Here is a 17589-nt window from a genome sequence, read left to right as displayed (position 1 = left end):
CAATTTCTTCACTGAATTTTAGTGTGTGTGTACATTATCATAGCAGCAGCAGAATAGTTTTGGAGCTAAGGAGTTTAGTACTAAGTATATTTTGGAGGATTTATATTAGGTGGGTTTTTTTTTGATATAAAGATCAAAACTAAGATCAAAGTCTGTGATATGTTTAAGACATATTGTGTTAGAGATAATGATGGTTTTACAGAACTGTTTCTATAGGCCATTAGGCTGTAGTGTTGCTCTTTCATAATTCCTTTTACCACAATGCATTGTTTAGTTCATGCACACCATGTTTAGGCAATAAACAAAAATCCAGAGCATGTGGAAAGTTCATTTTCTAGAGGTTTTGGAGAAATCTAATTATATGAGATAATGTGTTACGGTAATGCAACAGCTTCACTATGAAATACATTCACTTGTAACCTGAGCAGTGCCCAGACTGCTTTCTGTTAAGTGTTCTCTGTTGGAAATTACTGGCATTAAAATCTCAGCGGTTTTTTTTTTCTGATGAAGGCAAATCCTTTGAACAACTGTTTTTATGATTTTGCTTTAGGTCTTGACAAAGTCTAATTTCATAACTTAGAATATTTAAGATGCTTTGTTTTCATGTAATATCACCAGAGAAGTGGTCTGAGAAGTAGCAGTGAGATGTACCTGTTCCAGATTTTGCTTGGCTTCTTTGAATAGGTTCTGCTGATATTTTAGGATATTTGGAACTTAATAGTTTATTATCTTAATTTCTTTATGGTTGAAGGACACTGAGCAAAATTTGAGAAATAAGTTTTAGAAAATAAAGACTGCACAAGATGTGTTCAGGACCTGGACTTTTGAAGCCCAGTGAGTTTTATATGTATTCATGTGAAAATACAGAATTTGTGGTTAAAAAAATGTGCAAAACTCTTACAATCTGCCAAAACAAAAGGGGGAGTTTTCTTTGTGATACTTTAATATACCATGAGACTTCTAGTCCTCAAACTCTACTTAAATGGTAAATGCTTTTTTCATAGTACCTTGGGATTTTTCAGTATTACTGGAAAGAAAACTCAGTAGCTTCGTAGCAATTTGACAGAAGCTCTGTATTCATGGCAAACTCGTGTTTCCCAGGTGGATATTTGAGGATGTCCAGCCCTAGTGAAGGTAGTCAGTACAAGTGTACTGAGCTGAGCTGCTCGAGAATGGAAGGAGAGAACACGCTCTGAACACCCTCATTAAACTGAGTTCCAAGAGAAAGACAAAGAATGTTCTGTAATTCAGATATATTTCAATTTTCAGCAAACAATTAGTATCTTAGTGCTGGCAGTATTGGAGACATTCTGAACACATGCAAAAAGGAAATGATGGACGCCTGCAGTTCCTTGCACTGTTGCAAGGATGTTTTCATGTAAATATTTTATTCTGAGTACCCATATTTAAAAATTACAATTAAATCTTTGAGACTTACTTTTGAGAAATCCCACCTTCCAGCCATGAGACTATTCAGATTGTTTGGTTTAGATTTGAGTTTCTCAGATTCTGAAGTCAAAGGTCTTTAAATAGTGAGGGAAGCCCGTGAGATTAATTGTATAAGTTGTGTTATCTAGAAAACAATTTGCCCTCTCCAGCTATTGCTGCTGTGTCTGAGTAGTTCTTGCTGTGTTCTTTAGGCCTTACCCTGAGGCAAAGTCTCTTCTCACTCAGGCTTGAAAGTTCTGGTCTACTGTCACCTCAGATTTAATGACCTTATAGAGCTAATCTAATAATAGAAGTACAGAGTCTACTTTTTCTTACCTGGTATTTGCCAATAAAGTAAACTTTGACAATTCAGATGGGTATAGGTAAATAATGATTAACAGCCAAATATGGATATAAACATCTGTATTTAGATGTTGGCAATTGAGCATGACTGTGTTTAAACACTGTGCCTAGAATATTTGGTTTGCAAGTATTGGAGACCCAAATGACTATCAGGAAGTCATTGCCTCATGAGTAAGGCTGTTGAGTAATCTAAGGGAAAAATAATTCATATGAGTCTTAATTATTGAAAAAACACCCATCCCAAACCTACACAACAGTCAACCCACTGAGAAATGCATAAGCAAAACAGCAATGTGTGAAAAATTCTTTAATTGTAACCTCTGAAGTATTGTTTATTGTGAATAAACAGATTACTTGTTTACAACCAGATAAGTTGTGATAATTGAGTTGAATTTCCAAGAACTGTTTTTAAAAGCTATTCTAACAGAAATTTTGTAGCATTAATATGCTCAAGAAAAGAGAGAAAGATACTGAGATTTAGTTCCTCTTCCTACAGCTAAGTAGGAGAACCAACAAGTGACATTTTGAACCGTATTCAGGTCTGGTTCCTGAGCAAGAAAACCCTCAATAACTTGACCATTTCTCATTCTGTGAACCAGTCATTGATTAATTCAGAAGAACCCCATAAAATGGTACTTATTCTGTATATGGGGATTGTCCTGTATGCATACATTTGCAGATGAGGAGAACATCAGGGTGTAGCAGAAGAACTAAAGGGGGGCCCTCAGAGTGGCCCGTTCTTCCCGGTGAACCACAGAAGTCCTACCAGCCTTTCTGTGGTAAGTTTGCTCCAGTGAATGAATTATTTGTCAGTCACACTCATATTTATGTTTGTGATCACAGAGCTAACAATTTGTGCATGTATCTGGGAATATTATTCTTTTCTAATTTTTCAATTAAATTTACTTTATCATTATATTTTATTTTCTCGGTTTACTTTTTTTTTTGTTTTAAGGGGTTGGATAATGATATGAGCTACAGATCAATTTAGGGTTCTTTTTCCCTTTTTTGTCTTCCAGATTCTTAACATCTGGTAGGAAATGCATTGCATAGGAGGAAGGTCAGAGAAAGGAATTGATGATCCCAACTTGAAAGACTAAATGGAGACAGGTAATGATGCAGTTCCTTGGCTTGTAATTCTGGCCATTTGATATGAGGCCTATATAGTAGCTGCTTCTTAGAATGCTACATGATAGATATTAATGAAGTACAGAATCACAATCATTTTACCTAATTGGTCTATAAATAAAATAAATTAAACCATTGTTGTACCATTCTTTCTCTTAGGTCACCGTGTGATGAGCTCGCCCTGTGTGCCATCATTTTTCTCACAGAAAACATGAAAAATAAGAGGATTAGAAGAAACCTGTGAAAAGAAGGATCAGATTGCACTCATTTTTTTCTACAAAAATGTCCTTATGTTGTAAACTGTTCTAAAGAAAATGCTGTCATCCAAATGCAATAAGACAAATTTCAATAAAAGTGTATAAAACATAGTTATTTTTAAGTACGTTTTTATTAAAATTGTAAAGAAACTTTGGTGTTAGGTTTTTCATAGAATAATACACTTCCAAATCTGCGTTTACAGAGATATGGGGTGTGGAGGACTTGAGCAGTGAAAGAGACAAGTGCAAGTAAGAGATCTAACGTAGAATGATGCTTTATTGTTGACATGTTTGCTACTAAATGAAAATGTTATATCCATTTCATTTTTATTGCCTCTAGATACAGTAAGATCCTCATATTCATGGTTATACTTAACAGACTTGCACATGATTTAGTCTGCAATGACTTTGCTGAAGTGATGTCCCTGACTAGAATTACACTTGTGCTGATGTAAATAAGGAAAGAGTCAAACCATTGGTTCACAGAGACCTGCTGAGAGCCAGAGTTCAGCCCTGAAATCCAGCCTTCTGAAAAAAGGCACAGAGCAATATCCAGATAAAAAATGAATAATGCCTGTAAAGGGAGCCTTTGGCATGCTGAGGTACTGACTGTGGACCTGTTCCTGAAGATATTGCTGTTAGGTAGGAGTTGATGCCAAGAATTTTTGACGGTTGTGGGATAAGTCCATCAATTGGCAAGATATGTGAAGAAGTGATTTTGAAAATGGAGGCTGTGTGGTAAGATATAGGGGCCTATAAAATCTGCCTGACTCTATTGTGAGAGTCCATAGAGAGCTGTAAATAACCAGATAGTATTTAACCAAGAAGTAATGCAGTAAGTAAACTATGGAATAAATTGTTTCTGTAATATGTCAACAGAGTTATGTAGTTGGCAATTTTCCACCAGCTAACTTTTTTCTCTAGGTTTCTGTTCTTATTCCACACAGTTTCTCTCTTCTCTTTACAGTTAACCTACCTCTTATTGTTTTTAACCCTTAAATTATCTGGAATTCTTTGTTTTGAATTATCTTGTGCCAAAATGTCTTTTTTATAAGCCTTTTTATCCAATGCCAGTAGAGCTTGGGTAATGGTTATTATCAGCCTACTGCTATATTTAAATTAAGGAAAATCTGCCAATTTATAGACTTACTGGGTAATTTAGCAGATTTTTTTGTCATTTAGTGACAATTTGGTACATTGCTACTTGTTGAGAGCTTCTAAATGTAGCTTAAGCAGTGAATTGAAACTATGGAATGTGTATGAACAGACTGAAGATTTGGCATGTTCAGTGAGTCCTGTGTGCTTAAACCACTGTCAGATTCAAACTCCCTAGTGATTTACAGAAGGCCTAGATCAAATTCCTCACAGGGATGTTTGGGAAGGCATAGAAAACAGACTGCCACATTTGAAATAATTGTTAGGACTGACCTTGTCTAAGGCTATAAAAACTTTGAGAAAGAAATATGAAATAAATGTGAAATCAAACATTTCAGGTGGTACTGAGGTTCAGAGTTGTTGCTCTGCAGTGTGAAGGGAGAATGGAAAGAAAAGAATAGTCAGTATGAGTTACAGAATCTCTAAAGAGAAATGTCAGCATTTACAGATGCCTAACTCCTAACAGAAGTATCAGAAGAAAAGTGTAAAATTGATGGATGGGTGAACCATAAATATATTTAAGTGAGGAGCAATAGCTCATTGCAGCCTCAGTGCACAGAAATTTTCTGTTAACTTGATAATCACTGAGTTAACAGCATTAACATTTACATTCTAATAACTAGGCTTAAGACTAAATGATGAAAGAAAATTACTTCATCCCCTAAAATGTAGTAGTCTTTAAGGTGGAGACTTGGCAAGGAGCTGCTGAGTGAAATTTTGTAGTTTTCACTTATTTAGCACTTTTTGCTCAGCTATTTCAGAACTACATTATTAATATGTCTGTGAGATGTTTTTTGAGATGTATGTAAAAGTAAGGAAAAGGTTGGTTCTCCTTTGTTATACATATCACAATCCATGTGTCAGCACACAGACTAAAGTTTTCTATTATGAATTTTAGGTCATAGAATATTCTGAAAAGAATTCATTTGATATACACTTACCTGCAAGTTTCATTATGCTAATTTTGTCAACAGTGTATAGACTGTGAAGTCTTAGTGCATTTATTAAGTGCTAAATAGAGATCAAGATTTTATTTATATTGGCTTTTCTCGTTATGGCTAAGGATTCTTTAGCAACATTCTGTGTTTTTCAAAGAGAATTGCTCTTTAGAAGTGAAACTCTATAAATCAAATCTCCAGGGTAACACTCGATTCTTCTGCCAACCCATGCTGTTGCAAATTTCCTTGTCAAACTGAAGGTAGTTTCACAGTTGTATAAAACCATTCTTTTTCATGTAGTTAGAATGGAGAAGTAAACCAACACTTTTATTGGTCATTTTGCTTATATTATTGCATATCCTTTCTCATTTCTGTTGCTGGTATTTTATGGTTTTGGCATTTGTGGGGGACAAAAAATGTTCTGAGGTGGAATTTTAGCTTGTAGTTGTACTAGAGAACATGTTTAGTGTAAGACAAACCTTAAGTAAATGGCTTATTGACTGCAATGACTTTAACAAGAGTCTTTTAGCATGTTGAGAATTCTGTTTCTATTCTACATATCTCCGCTTACCAATGAGACTTTTGCCTGTTGTGGGGATCACAAGCTGATTGAATCAAAATGGAATCAAAATAATTTCTCTAGTTCAGAAGTATTTTCAAAAATAACGAGTTAGACTTGTTCATCCAACTGGTATAAAAAAAAGGAATCTCTTGCCATGAGTGCTCCCCTGGGAAGCAGTGCAGTGTATCCCTGTGCTGCCCAAAGCTGAAGGGGAGCGCTGCGTGTGCTTTCCTGATCCTGGAAGGAGGCACCACTGTGGATTCCTAAAACTGGGGATCCCGATTGCTTCTGGCACATAAGGTGTCCCATGAGTTGTCTTTCCCTGTCCTGATGAGGAAACAGTTCTTGAGTGGGTCTGCTGGGGTTGTGCAATTGATGGACTGGGTGGATGGGGTAGCTCTGCATAAAACATTGATCATGTGTTCTGACCTTCCTTCCCTCCTTAAAATGAGAAGTAGATATAATGAATGATCAAAATGCTGTTGGAATAACTTAGTGACAGGATGTATGTGCTTATGGATGGGAAATGTCTGTATTTTTACACTAAAATGAATGTGTTTTTGGTCTTTTGATTAGTGATGAGTTGCAAGTTTTTAATGAAAATGATAGTGATGTGCGTAACTGTCCAGTTAGCAGAAAGGAAGAGGCTGTGGGCTGAACAAATTGTTCTGGTTTCCTACATAGAGTGGGAAGTTTGCCACTTTGATGATTAAAAATGACCATTTTGTGGAATAGCAACTGATATTGTGATATCTATACTTAACATTATATGAAATGTATATAGGTACGTAAAGGTCTGTGTAGATGTCTATTTAATAATGCTGCTGATCAATATGTGCAAATCCTGCAAGAGAGGAGGAATTAATGTCTAGACTTTTTTATTCTGGAAGTTCAAAAACACTTAAGTTGAAACTTTTGTCTGCTGTAACCCCTCTGCTTTTTATATATTCAGTGTATGAACCTGAACTTGAAAGGGTTGATGGTGTCATGTCTATGCATCCCATACTTGCCTTAGACTGAGTTAAGCTCTAATTTCAATCTACAAGGGAAAGGAGAAATGGTAAAAAAGAGAAAGCTCCTTCCTGGGTATGAATTGAGATCCCTGCAGTACCTCTGGACTTGTCATGAGCATTAGAGTGTCCTATGCTCCACATAAAAGAGAGAATGTCCTTCAGAAGAAGGACAGTCTGGCTAAGAGAAGAAAACATTAAACCTTCTTTATAAAGTTCTCCTGAAACCAAGTATTACTCTGAAAAGCCTTGAGCGGACTCTGCCTCTCTTTTGAAACAAATATGACAAAAGATATTTATAATAGCAGTAATTTGAAGTTTTTGAGTTAAAGAAAATATAGAAATCAGATAATACATAGCATGTAGGTTTTTTTCTCAGTATATTAAGGCAGTTTTATTTGTTGAACGTTTACATGCTGTGTTCAGGCTTTCTGTAATAGTGACTCCAAAAGTTATCAAAACAAACCAAACCACGTACCTATACTGAGGTAATTTTTGTGCCTAAAAAAATGTAAAACGTGGAAAACATAGATAACAGTGCTTTGTTATTGCTGCCACTTCAGTTTGGAACATGGTGGATTTTTTAAAATATATGTAATCATGTCTTCTGCACAGAATTTAGTATCCTATGTCAACATGCAGTTTTTCTCTATTTGCCAGTTTTCCAGTCTTAACCTATGCAAGCATCATTACATGGATTCACAAAGTTTTGAAAATTCTCCTTTAGGGTCTGTTTTTAATCACAACAAATAATAGCAGTAATTTTGGTTGAGATTGTTTTCATTTACATCTCTGGAAAAAGATGAACCATTTGGATATATTTATAGTATCTCTGCATTCAGCATTTATTTTGAGTACTGATGCACAGGGAAGTAGTTTTTAAACTGTCCCTCCGCCCCTGCTCTATAGGTGTTCATGGTATCATATAGATACAGGAAAGCTGAAGTCTGAACTGTGTGAGGAAGTGGTGTCTTGCTCCTTGTGTTGCCCTGAGGTAAGGAAAAGGAATAAAATAATTTCTTTTCCCATTCTTAAAAGTTATCTGTGATATGAAGTGTCATTGTTCCTAAGAGACAGCAGCAGACACTTTTAACTCTGCCATAATTTAAAAACAGAGAAGGAACTGTTGTATCTTTTATTCTTTTATGCAGTGATAAAATAAAATAGGTTTTTTGTTTTTTGTTTTTTTTTCTGATCATATTTTCAGTTCATGTGTGGGTTTTTCTGTTCTGATAAAAATAGAAGAGGAAATTTGAACAGATGGATTTGAGTTACCAAGCAACACTTAGTTTCCCAGGCAATGGAAAAAGAGTCAGAGCAGGTGCTAAGTGGATTTTATTCCCTTTTCTTTTTTAAAAAATTATTGTGAGCTGATGTATGAACTTCACTGTAAGAGACTCTTGAAAAACTTCATACAATATAAATAAATATTCAGTAAACTACCTGGCCAGGTTGTTTCCTATATGACTTGAGCAGTTCTTTTCTGTAGTTGTGGTAGAGCACAGTCTGTGCAGCAAGGCAGTTGTAGAGGACATTGGTGCTGTTTCCTTCACTCCAATATTCTCATATACAGTCAACTCTGTTTTTCTGATTTTAATGTGTTCCTGTAATTCCAGAGTGAAATAAGTGCTCTGCATTCTCCAATGTTTAGACATTACCTCCACTTCTTCCCTCTTGAGAAAGACTGACTTGGTTGGCAAACCTCAGCTGATAGGCAGAGCTGCATTGAATTGGTGGGTGCCTTAAATTCTGTTTCTGGCAGATCCAAAAATAGGATTTTTTTTTTAAGTCAATGCAAACTAATTCTGCCTTTCTTTTTTTAGTGAGATTGTAGTGTGGTGAGTTATTTTGACAAGCATAAAATTTTAGCTTTAGGTTAAAAAGCATGCTATTTACAAGTTGTTTTTTTTTTTTTTAACCAAACCAAAATGCCCACCCGCCAAAGCACTCAAATTGTGTGAAAAATTATCTGTGCCTTATCTCTTTAGGGTACTGCTCTCATGTCCCTCTCTGCTGTACATTTGCATAACCTAACAGCTATATAGAACACTTGGGAATGTAGGCATGACATTTCCCTGAACATCTAGGGGAGATAACGTTGTTAACTGAGAGCTTTGACATTCTGTTACATGATGATATGATAACTGTAATCTTTGTTAGAAAATAATATCTTAAGTTTTCATCCACCACTATCTCCACCCCTTTTCTGCAGCGCTGCTCTCCATGCCCTTGCTCATCACCCAGCCTGTTCTGATACTGGGCATCCCCACCCAGGTGCACATTCCTGCAGGACCTGGCCCTTGAGGGTTCCCAGGAGCACATTCCTGCAGCCTGTCACTGCCCCTCTCACCCATCCCTTCCCAACTGCTCAGCCTGGTGCCATCTGTGAGCTTGCTGAGGCTGTGCTCAATCCCATTGATCGAGGTATTGGATAGTATCTGTCTCAATATGGGCCCTTGGATGCCACAAATATTGTCACAAAACATAATTTGCATTTTTAAAAAACTTGATGTACCACAGAGCCAATGGACTTACACATTTGAAGTCTTATTAACTCTGATGTTTGCTGGCTTTGCTGATTAAGTTTAAATACTAAATAGCCCAAGCCAGCAGTAATTTTAAATACATGTAAGAAGAACCCACCCATATTTAGAAAAGCACTTCCTGGAGAATTAGGGAACTGAAAATCAAACCCATAAGTTATTTTAGCTAGTGATTTCACCAAGCCCACATGAAGGGAAAAAAGACATGAAAATGTAGCCTAGAAAAGGTTATAAAAAAAGAGTATATCCATTAATAAGTCTGGACATTACTAGGTACAACTATGCTTTTCAAAATTAAAAAATCCTGTGCTAATACATTTGAAGTATTACTGCAACGTGGGGGTGGGCCAGTACTCCCCAGGGTTGGCTCAGGCTGTTTACAGTGATTGATGTTTTCTCAATGTGAAGTTTATAAAAGGATTTCTACCAGAAAAGTGAACACGTGTTTGAAGTTCTGTGCATGCTAACACCAGCTAACACATTCTGCAGTAACCTTAAGAACTCTGTGCAGCAAGTGTGTGAAATATGCAGTATTTCTGGCTTGGAGTTGTTGAGTGTGAGCCTGGTTTTGGCAGGGCTATTTTGCTGCCATTTGGAAATGAAGTTCTTAATTTAATAATTTAAATTGGTTTTGCATCTGCAGTCAGGCTGAAGAGGAGCACTGGTGCAAAGCAGAAATTAAACAATTATTACTGGATGTGTGCATAGTTTGGAAGGTGGCGACAGCACTTAACAGGCTGTCACCCTTTGTCTTTTTGTTTTTCTAGGACAGAACTCTTAGGTTTCAGCTTGTTTAAGGAAGCTATCAGGAGGTTAGCTGTGTGAGTATGGAAAGAACTGTTGGAAAACTGCTTTCCTCTATTTAGATGAAGTGGCTGTAGAAATACCACAAGCTCTGTGTGTTGGCACTGCTGGTAACATCCTATCTCACAGTACTGTCCACGTTTAGATGGCTTTGGTTTTTTATTATTTATGAAGAGTGGAGCTGGCACACAGCAACATCTCCACTGTGTGTTCTGGATCTTGGGATTGTATTTAGTAATCTTTGCTGTGACTTTATCCTTTGAAGCATTGCCTGTATGCTTTTGATGGCAGGAGCAAGGGAAGTCTATTCTTAGTTACACCCTAAGGTGGAATTCCATTATTACTCCATGGTTAGTGTTACACTTATTCTAAAACTGATGGGATATTGCTTTCATTTTCAGCCATATTAAAAAGTTCTTTGTGTGCTCAAGCTTTTAAATGGGAGGGAAGTAGTGGAAATAAGTCTTTAAAATAATGGATTTGTTGGCTAAGGATTTTTTAAACTCTATGGATTACACAAAGGATTTGTAACAAGGATTTTGCATTTTAAGAATTTGAAGATGTGATTTTAATAAAAGATAGTCTTCTAAAAAAAGATCCCCACACCCAAAACCAAATAGCTAAAAATTCTGGTTTATAACTCCCAACAATGTTTCATTTATGTGTCCTACTGCAAATTAAGTGACTCTTTTTAGTGCACCTGAGTTACTAATAAATGACTATGGTGTAAAAACTCCTCCTTTCTCCCTCATACTCTTCTTTACATCTCCAATTTTTTAAATGTAGGCCAGGGATGGTGTTAGACCCATTGTTCAAGAGTAGTACTGAGGCCACTGAGATTATTGCTGGACTTGTCTGTCATGATGTACTACTGACCTTTGTTTCATAGTTTGGTGGTGGTCCCTGATTAATGCAATTTCTTTCATATTAATCAAAATTCATATCTGTTTATTTAAAATGAAAAATGGAGAGAGAATTAGGCATGCAGCTGAGTGCTGAGCATTTTGCTTAACTCTGAGAACTTAACAAATTTAATACCCCTAATTTACAAAGAAAATCTCTGCAGAACTTTTGTAGCTATCAGCTCTTCACATTTCCTCTAATTTTTCATTTTGTGTTCTTATATACACATTTTTATTTCTTTAAGCTATAAAATTTGTTGGAATTTGACAAAGCTTCTTTAACAGGTTCTCCCAGAGTTCAAATACCTATAATGGTGAATTTTTAAAAGAGAATTAATGGTAACATGATTTTTAGAATCCCTTCCAATAAAAGGGCTCCTTTTTCCTGCACACTGGAGACAGACATGGGAATTTTGTGTAGCCAGTTTATGGTTTCCAGAAAGACAAAGAGTTTGATCAGGATTTCTGAAATCTACTTTAATTTTAATTACTGTGAGGCTGTTTTGGCTGGGGGTAATTGTGAAGAGTTAGAAAACAGCAGATAAGTTTGTATGTTAAGAAGGAATCAATTCCTGTATGTTCCATTTTTCTAGTATTCTGGTTAAATTGAATTTGATCAGTGTTTCTAATGGTATTTTTGGCTAAAGAAACACTACTCTTTAGACACTTTTGGTAAGTGCTGTGCTTTTACCTAAATGATTGGTTGAAATATTGAAATACTGCTGATCTAAATTTTAAAGTTAGACAAGCTGATCCTGTAGAAGAACTACCAAGGCTTTCTTTTCCAGAGGAATGGAACCAGTGTGCCTGGAGGTGTTTGAGAGAAATAGCAGCTCTTATGCCATTGTCTGCTGTTTGCAAATTTGTACATTTTGTCTGTGAAGGCCAAAAGCTGCATTTCCTGACACAATGGTTGCTCATGCCAGTTTTTGTACTGCCTTCTTTAATAATTTTTCTTTCTTCTTCCAATGCAGACACAGTTTCACACCATCACTAAATTGCCTATTTTTCTATTTTTAAAATTTCCTTTCTAGCACTTTGTGTCATTTTTTAGGCAGTTTTGTGTAAATAAATGTAAAACCTTGAACCTACATTGACAGTGTTGGTATCATTGAATGAGAACAACACAGTCACTGATGTCTTGGGAACATTAATAAAATACTTCAGAAATAGAGTAAAGAACGATCAGTTTGCAGCACCTTGACTTTGTTGAAGTGTCTTTTAATAAAGGTGGGATAAAACCACAGCTTTATATGGGTAATTAGTATAAGGTTCAGATTATGCTATGTAGTGGGGACTTCCAGCACCAGTGATTTATGACAAAATCTTGCAATACCTTCTTATCAAATTCTGAATAAAAGGGTAGAATTCATATTCCACCAGTATTTTAAGATTACATTTATAATCTGTCTCCTCTTTGGATTTTTTTTTTTTGGTGTTTAAGATGGTGTCAAGATTGTGAGCTAAAGTTACTTCTGAGGCCAATACAAGATGCTAACCTAATATTGTGGAAGGAGAAAGCAATGACCAAGTTTGGATTGAAGCTCATTTTAGTCTAAAAGCAAAGACTATTAAAGTAAATTTAATGTGGAGGAGATCTGATTACCTGCTAGTTTTGTGTGGGTGCATTAATCACCTTGACAACTAAGCATCATTGGGAAATACAAGGTGTGGGCATTTGGTTACATGTTAATTATAATTAATTATAATTAATTATAATTAATTTGCATGTGCAAAGTGGTTACTCAGAATCAGGTGTCATATAGAGGGATATAAAGAAAATCTAATTTTATAAATGATTGCATCTCTGAGAGATTTTTAGTATAGGCTTTGATAGTTGCAGAGCTGATGACACAAGAATTTTTCAATGGATATAAGAATCAAGAGTTCCCTTCAATACAGTTTAGGTTAAAATAAAGTATCCCTAGTAAGTAATATTTTCTTATTTTTCTCTCTGCACTTTTTATTAGAAGAAATTGAAAATAAGAAATAGACATCATGATGTAATGGATAAAAATCTGGTTTCCTTAGGCTATGAGGACTTTCTGAAATCTCTAGAATATCTCTTGCTTAGCTGTTCAGGCAAATGTGAAAGCCTCCAGATGACCTCAGACAGTAAAACAATCAGGGTAAGGTATCATGCACATAAAGTGTATCCTTAAATTAGCACCCCAGAAGTATATCCCTGAATCAGGTACCCCAAATGAAAAAACACATACATAGAACAACATAAATTCAAGAACTGAGCCTTGTGGGAGTCTCCAAACATTTGAATCTGATTGGAAGAAAACCCACACGAAATAATAAAGTGGGAGTCATTTTCTGATCTTCTCCAGAATCCTAGAGTCTGCTTCATTTTACCATCAGGGATAGAGAAGAAAAGCTTTTAAGTCAGCCAGCATCAGATTGATTCATAAAGCAAACAGGAAAAGCATTATGAGGCAAGGCTTCATGCTATGATAGACATCTCGGAGTACGCATCTTTGGCAGTCTGTACATCTCTGGCTAAGGGGGTGGAAACTCTGGTTTGTCTCCCTGGGCAATGTGTGGAATCCTGTTTATATTCCAGCTCAGTTTATATGGCCCTGGGGAGCAAAGTCTGGTCTTAGAATTAGCTGTAATTTCTGCTGATCTGATAGTGGTTTGACTGGCCAACTATTCTTTTGTGTAACTGTATGACAAATTCATTACATACTCTTATTTTTTAAAACATTTGTGCAGTGAAGGTACTTATTTCATCTAAGAAAAACAGCTGGTGGCGATTGAGTGATTCCTTGCATAGGTGATTTGCAAAGATTTCTTTCCTTTCATAATATGGAGAGTTGCATTTAAATTAAAAAAACCACAAGGAAAAGGGTCCAATCAGATATACTATTTCATAAATGCAGAAAGAATTTCATTAATGCCAAAGCATTTGAAAAATGCATAAAAGCAAAATTATAAGTTGACTGTTATCTGTTAAAGGTAGTTTAAATATGTGTATATGTACCTGAAGTACATTTAATGTAATAAAAAACTGTTCAGACTTAGTGTTGAGTGTACTAATATGTCTCTTGCAGTTATTTTACTGCATTAAGCCGCACATTTTTGAATGTATTTTATAAAGATGTTTATTAGCAGTAGACTTCAGTTTAATAACATACAGTAATTAGTCTTAGAGAGCAGTTGTTTCTCACAGTTATGGATAAGCAGTATGTTTGTTGCTACACAGAAGAAGAAACTGATAGTTTGTGATACAAAAAATGACTTTTAAACTTATGGGTTATAAGGGAGGCAAGACCTTGGCTCCTTGGCCTCAAGCATAAACATCTTTTTCATGCTACAAGGTTAGTTCAGGAGTCTGTGAAGTACTGAAGGAGAAAGAACTAAGACATAAAGATATCATGGATGGCACTCCTGTCCTTTAGAGCAGAAGGACTCCAAAGGAGCAGAAATGGGACAATATCTGTCCTGTTTCAGGTTTTTTTATTAATAAACTTCTCCGATGGTTTATGGGAAGGGAATAAGCATCACCAAATTCTCAAATGAAAGTGTTTTGTCACACCTTCACTACATTTTTTTTCCAGGTAGTTATGTGAGTTTTTTATCAGGATATGTCATACCAAGATGCAACTCTGGTTTCATGAGACTGAGTGCTGCTGTCTTCATACTCTTGTGGGTTTTTTTTAAATTATTGTTTTTATAAAGATCAGTATGGATTGGTACTGTTAACTTTGTCTTAACCAATGCAATCCATTTTTCTTTTGCCTGTGGATTAAGATGCATAAAAACCAATATGAAAATGTGAAAACTGAAATGTTAATGCTACTGTAGCGTGTGCTGCATCAGCCCACTACATAATTATTATCCTTAAAATGTCAAATTTGAATATAATGCGTTTAAATTGCTTATTTCAGACAATAGAGGAAAAATTAGGAAGAAACTGCAGTAAAAAATTTAACACTTACCAGTGTTTGAAGTAGTAACAGAATTGAATAAAGTTTTGCTGTTTGAGTAGCAACAGCAGCATTGTATCTGGACTAAGAAATTCCTTGCTGGGTTGTCACGCCTGCCGTTAATTATTGATAAGGGGTTTCAGAAATAGCGCATGTGCTGTCAGAGTTGGCTGTAACACAAGACAGGGAGTGCAGTGGTGGCAGAGGGGATACAGCCAGGGAAGCACCTGTAGCACTTGGAGTTACCTGCTTCTTGCAATCAGACTTTTATTTTGTTGTACTGAGTTCATGTGAATGGTTAAAATAATGGAAAGATGAGTCGTCAAGCTTATTTCTATCGTGTCCCTCCACAGGAACTGCACAGAAGAACCCAACTTCAGCCTGAGCCAGCAAAGACGAAGGCTCTGCAAACAGTCATTGAGATGAAGGTATGGTCTTTGCATCTTCCCCTGTATGTTATTTCTGCAGCATGAACTCATGTACTGGGTATGGCTGGGATGGAGTTAATTTTTCCCATAGCAACCTGTCTGGTGCTGTGTTTTGAATTTCAGACTGAAAACAGTGTTGATAACATGCTGATGTTTTAGCTGTTGTCCAACAGGGCTTACAGAAAGTCAAAGCTTTCCCAGTTTCTCACTCTGCTCCCACCCTGCAAGCAGGGAGAGGCTGGGAGGGAGCACAGTGAGGACAGCTGACCCAAATTCACCACAGGGATAATCCATACTGTTGTGTCATGCTCAGCGTCCACATACTGAAGGGAGGACCTTCAGAGTCAAGCATTTGTGTTCCCAAGTAACTCTTGTGCCTGATGAGCTCTCCTGAAAAGAGCCAGGCATCTTCCTGCCCATGGGAAGCAGTGCGTGAATTCCCTGTGTTGCTTTGCTTGCATGCACAGCTTTGCCTTACATATTACAGCAGCTTTATCTCAAACAATGGGTTTCCCCACTCCTGCTCTCTGGTTCTCTCACCCATCCCTCTGAGGGGGAGTGAACAAGCAGCTGTGACAGCTGCCTAGCAAGTGTTGATTTATGACTTTTACTCGTTAGTTACTGAATGCTTTCTTTACCATGTCAATTAATTTTGTTATGTAGCTAGGAGTAATTAGTACTTATTTCTCCTGGTCTGTTTTCTGAAAAAAATTTTAAAAATCATGTGTAGCATTGCTGAAAAATGAGAACAGAATATTGCTTTTTAAAAAGACTAGGGGGTGTGTGTAGGAGATCCAAAGTACATGGAATAAAATGGCTAATGTAAAATGTTTTCCTCCTCAAACCTTTAAACCAGTTCTTCTGCTGGTTGTTATTAGGCCATAATTTTACTGCCAACCTAAGGAAAATATTAGTTGCATCAGCAGGTATGACAAAATTTGATGAAACAGCTCTCTTAGTCCAGGCTATAGTTTATTCTTTTTATTATATAATATTACTAAAGTGTTGTGGCTTTTCCCTCCACAATAACAAGGAATAAAAAATCATAATTTAAAAAGTGAAAACTGATATTTTTGCATAATTCTGTGACTCTGGATTGTTCATCTTTAAGAGAAATACCATGAGACTTGAGATAATTTGTGAGTTGGCAATGCTGCCTGAAATTCATTAATGATGGTCTTTCATTTCATTCTTAAAAGGAAGTGCAAATTAAAGGCCTCATTTTACCAGTGACTTCTGTTGCGAGCAAATAAGTTCAGCATGTCTGAACATTGTGGTAAACACACAGTTAATACAACAGCAGGACTTTATCAATACAGTATCTGTCTTTCAATAGATAATAATTAGTTTGGATTATATGGGTAACGAAGATGATACATTGATTGCAGAATTCCATTTTTGGATGTATATTTGCTTTGGACATTGGTTCAGAAGTCTGTGTGAAATCTATGTTTTTGCAGTAACCCTAAGTAAATGGGAAAGTGAGATACTGGCTGAGAAACTTGGTTTTACTATTAATATTCAGAATTATAAATTTAAAAGTTCTGGGATACAAAAGCAATGTGTTAGAATAATGTATAATCTTTCATGTGGGTTATATAACAATATAAAGGACATGTTGAAGTTAATTTTCAGTTCCTCTTTCTGTACCAAAAGTCAAAGATCAGGGATGGGGGGTACAGGACACATGAGTGACACATGTGATGACTGTCACTGCTCCTGACAGTGTCTGTCCCTGGGGATACTGAAACGTTTTCTGTTTGACTCCCAGGAGAGGTGGGTGTGCTGCAATACAGCACTTTTTAAAAATCAGATCTTAATAGTGAGGGCTTTCATTTGTTGTGAGTGAGGCTGCAATCCTGTTTCTGGAGTCCTAATGCAAAGCTGCTCTTTGCCTCTGAGGCACACAGTTCTTTCTGTCCCTATGAACACACGCCCCTTTGGGGTTGCCCCTGTCTAAAATAGGCCTAATATTAAAAAGGGACAAATGTAAGATGTTGAAATCCACATGATTAAACAGCAGTTTTTATTACAAGTTCCAGATTTGGAATGTTTTCAAGTAAATTTAAATTGTCTTAATCCCGACAGCATTTGTTTTGAAAAAATGTGGAACATTTGTTTTGAATGATCAAGCAT

The 17589-nt window shown here is 36.3% G+C and overlaps 1 protein-coding gene across 5 annotated transcripts in view; it reads left to right on the top strand.

The window, feature by feature from the left end:
- ERC2 (ELKS/RAB6-interacting/CAST family member 2) overlaps positions 1 to 17589 on the top strand; it is a 405766-nt gene that overhangs the window by 65163 nt on the left and 323014 nt on the right. For all 5 annotated transcript variants that reach the window (XM_031058194.1, XM_031058193.1, XM_014307629.2 and 2 more), the window contains one exon: positions 15379 to 15453. In XM_031058194.1, coding sequence (XP_030914054.1) covers positions 15379 to 15453 — 75 coding nt within the window. The remainder of the gene's footprint in view (positions 1 to 15378; positions 15454 to 17589) is intronic.

Source organism: Geospiza fortis, unplaced genomic scaffold, assembly GCF_000277835.1.
Source record: "Geospiza fortis unplaced genomic scaffold, GeoFor_1.0 scaffold78, whole genome shotgun sequence".
Classification (NCBI taxonomy): domain Eukaryota; kingdom Metazoa; phylum Chordata; class Aves; order Passeriformes; family Thraupidae; genus Geospiza; species Geospiza fortis.
This window is presented reverse-complemented; position numbering and strand designations above follow the sequence as displayed.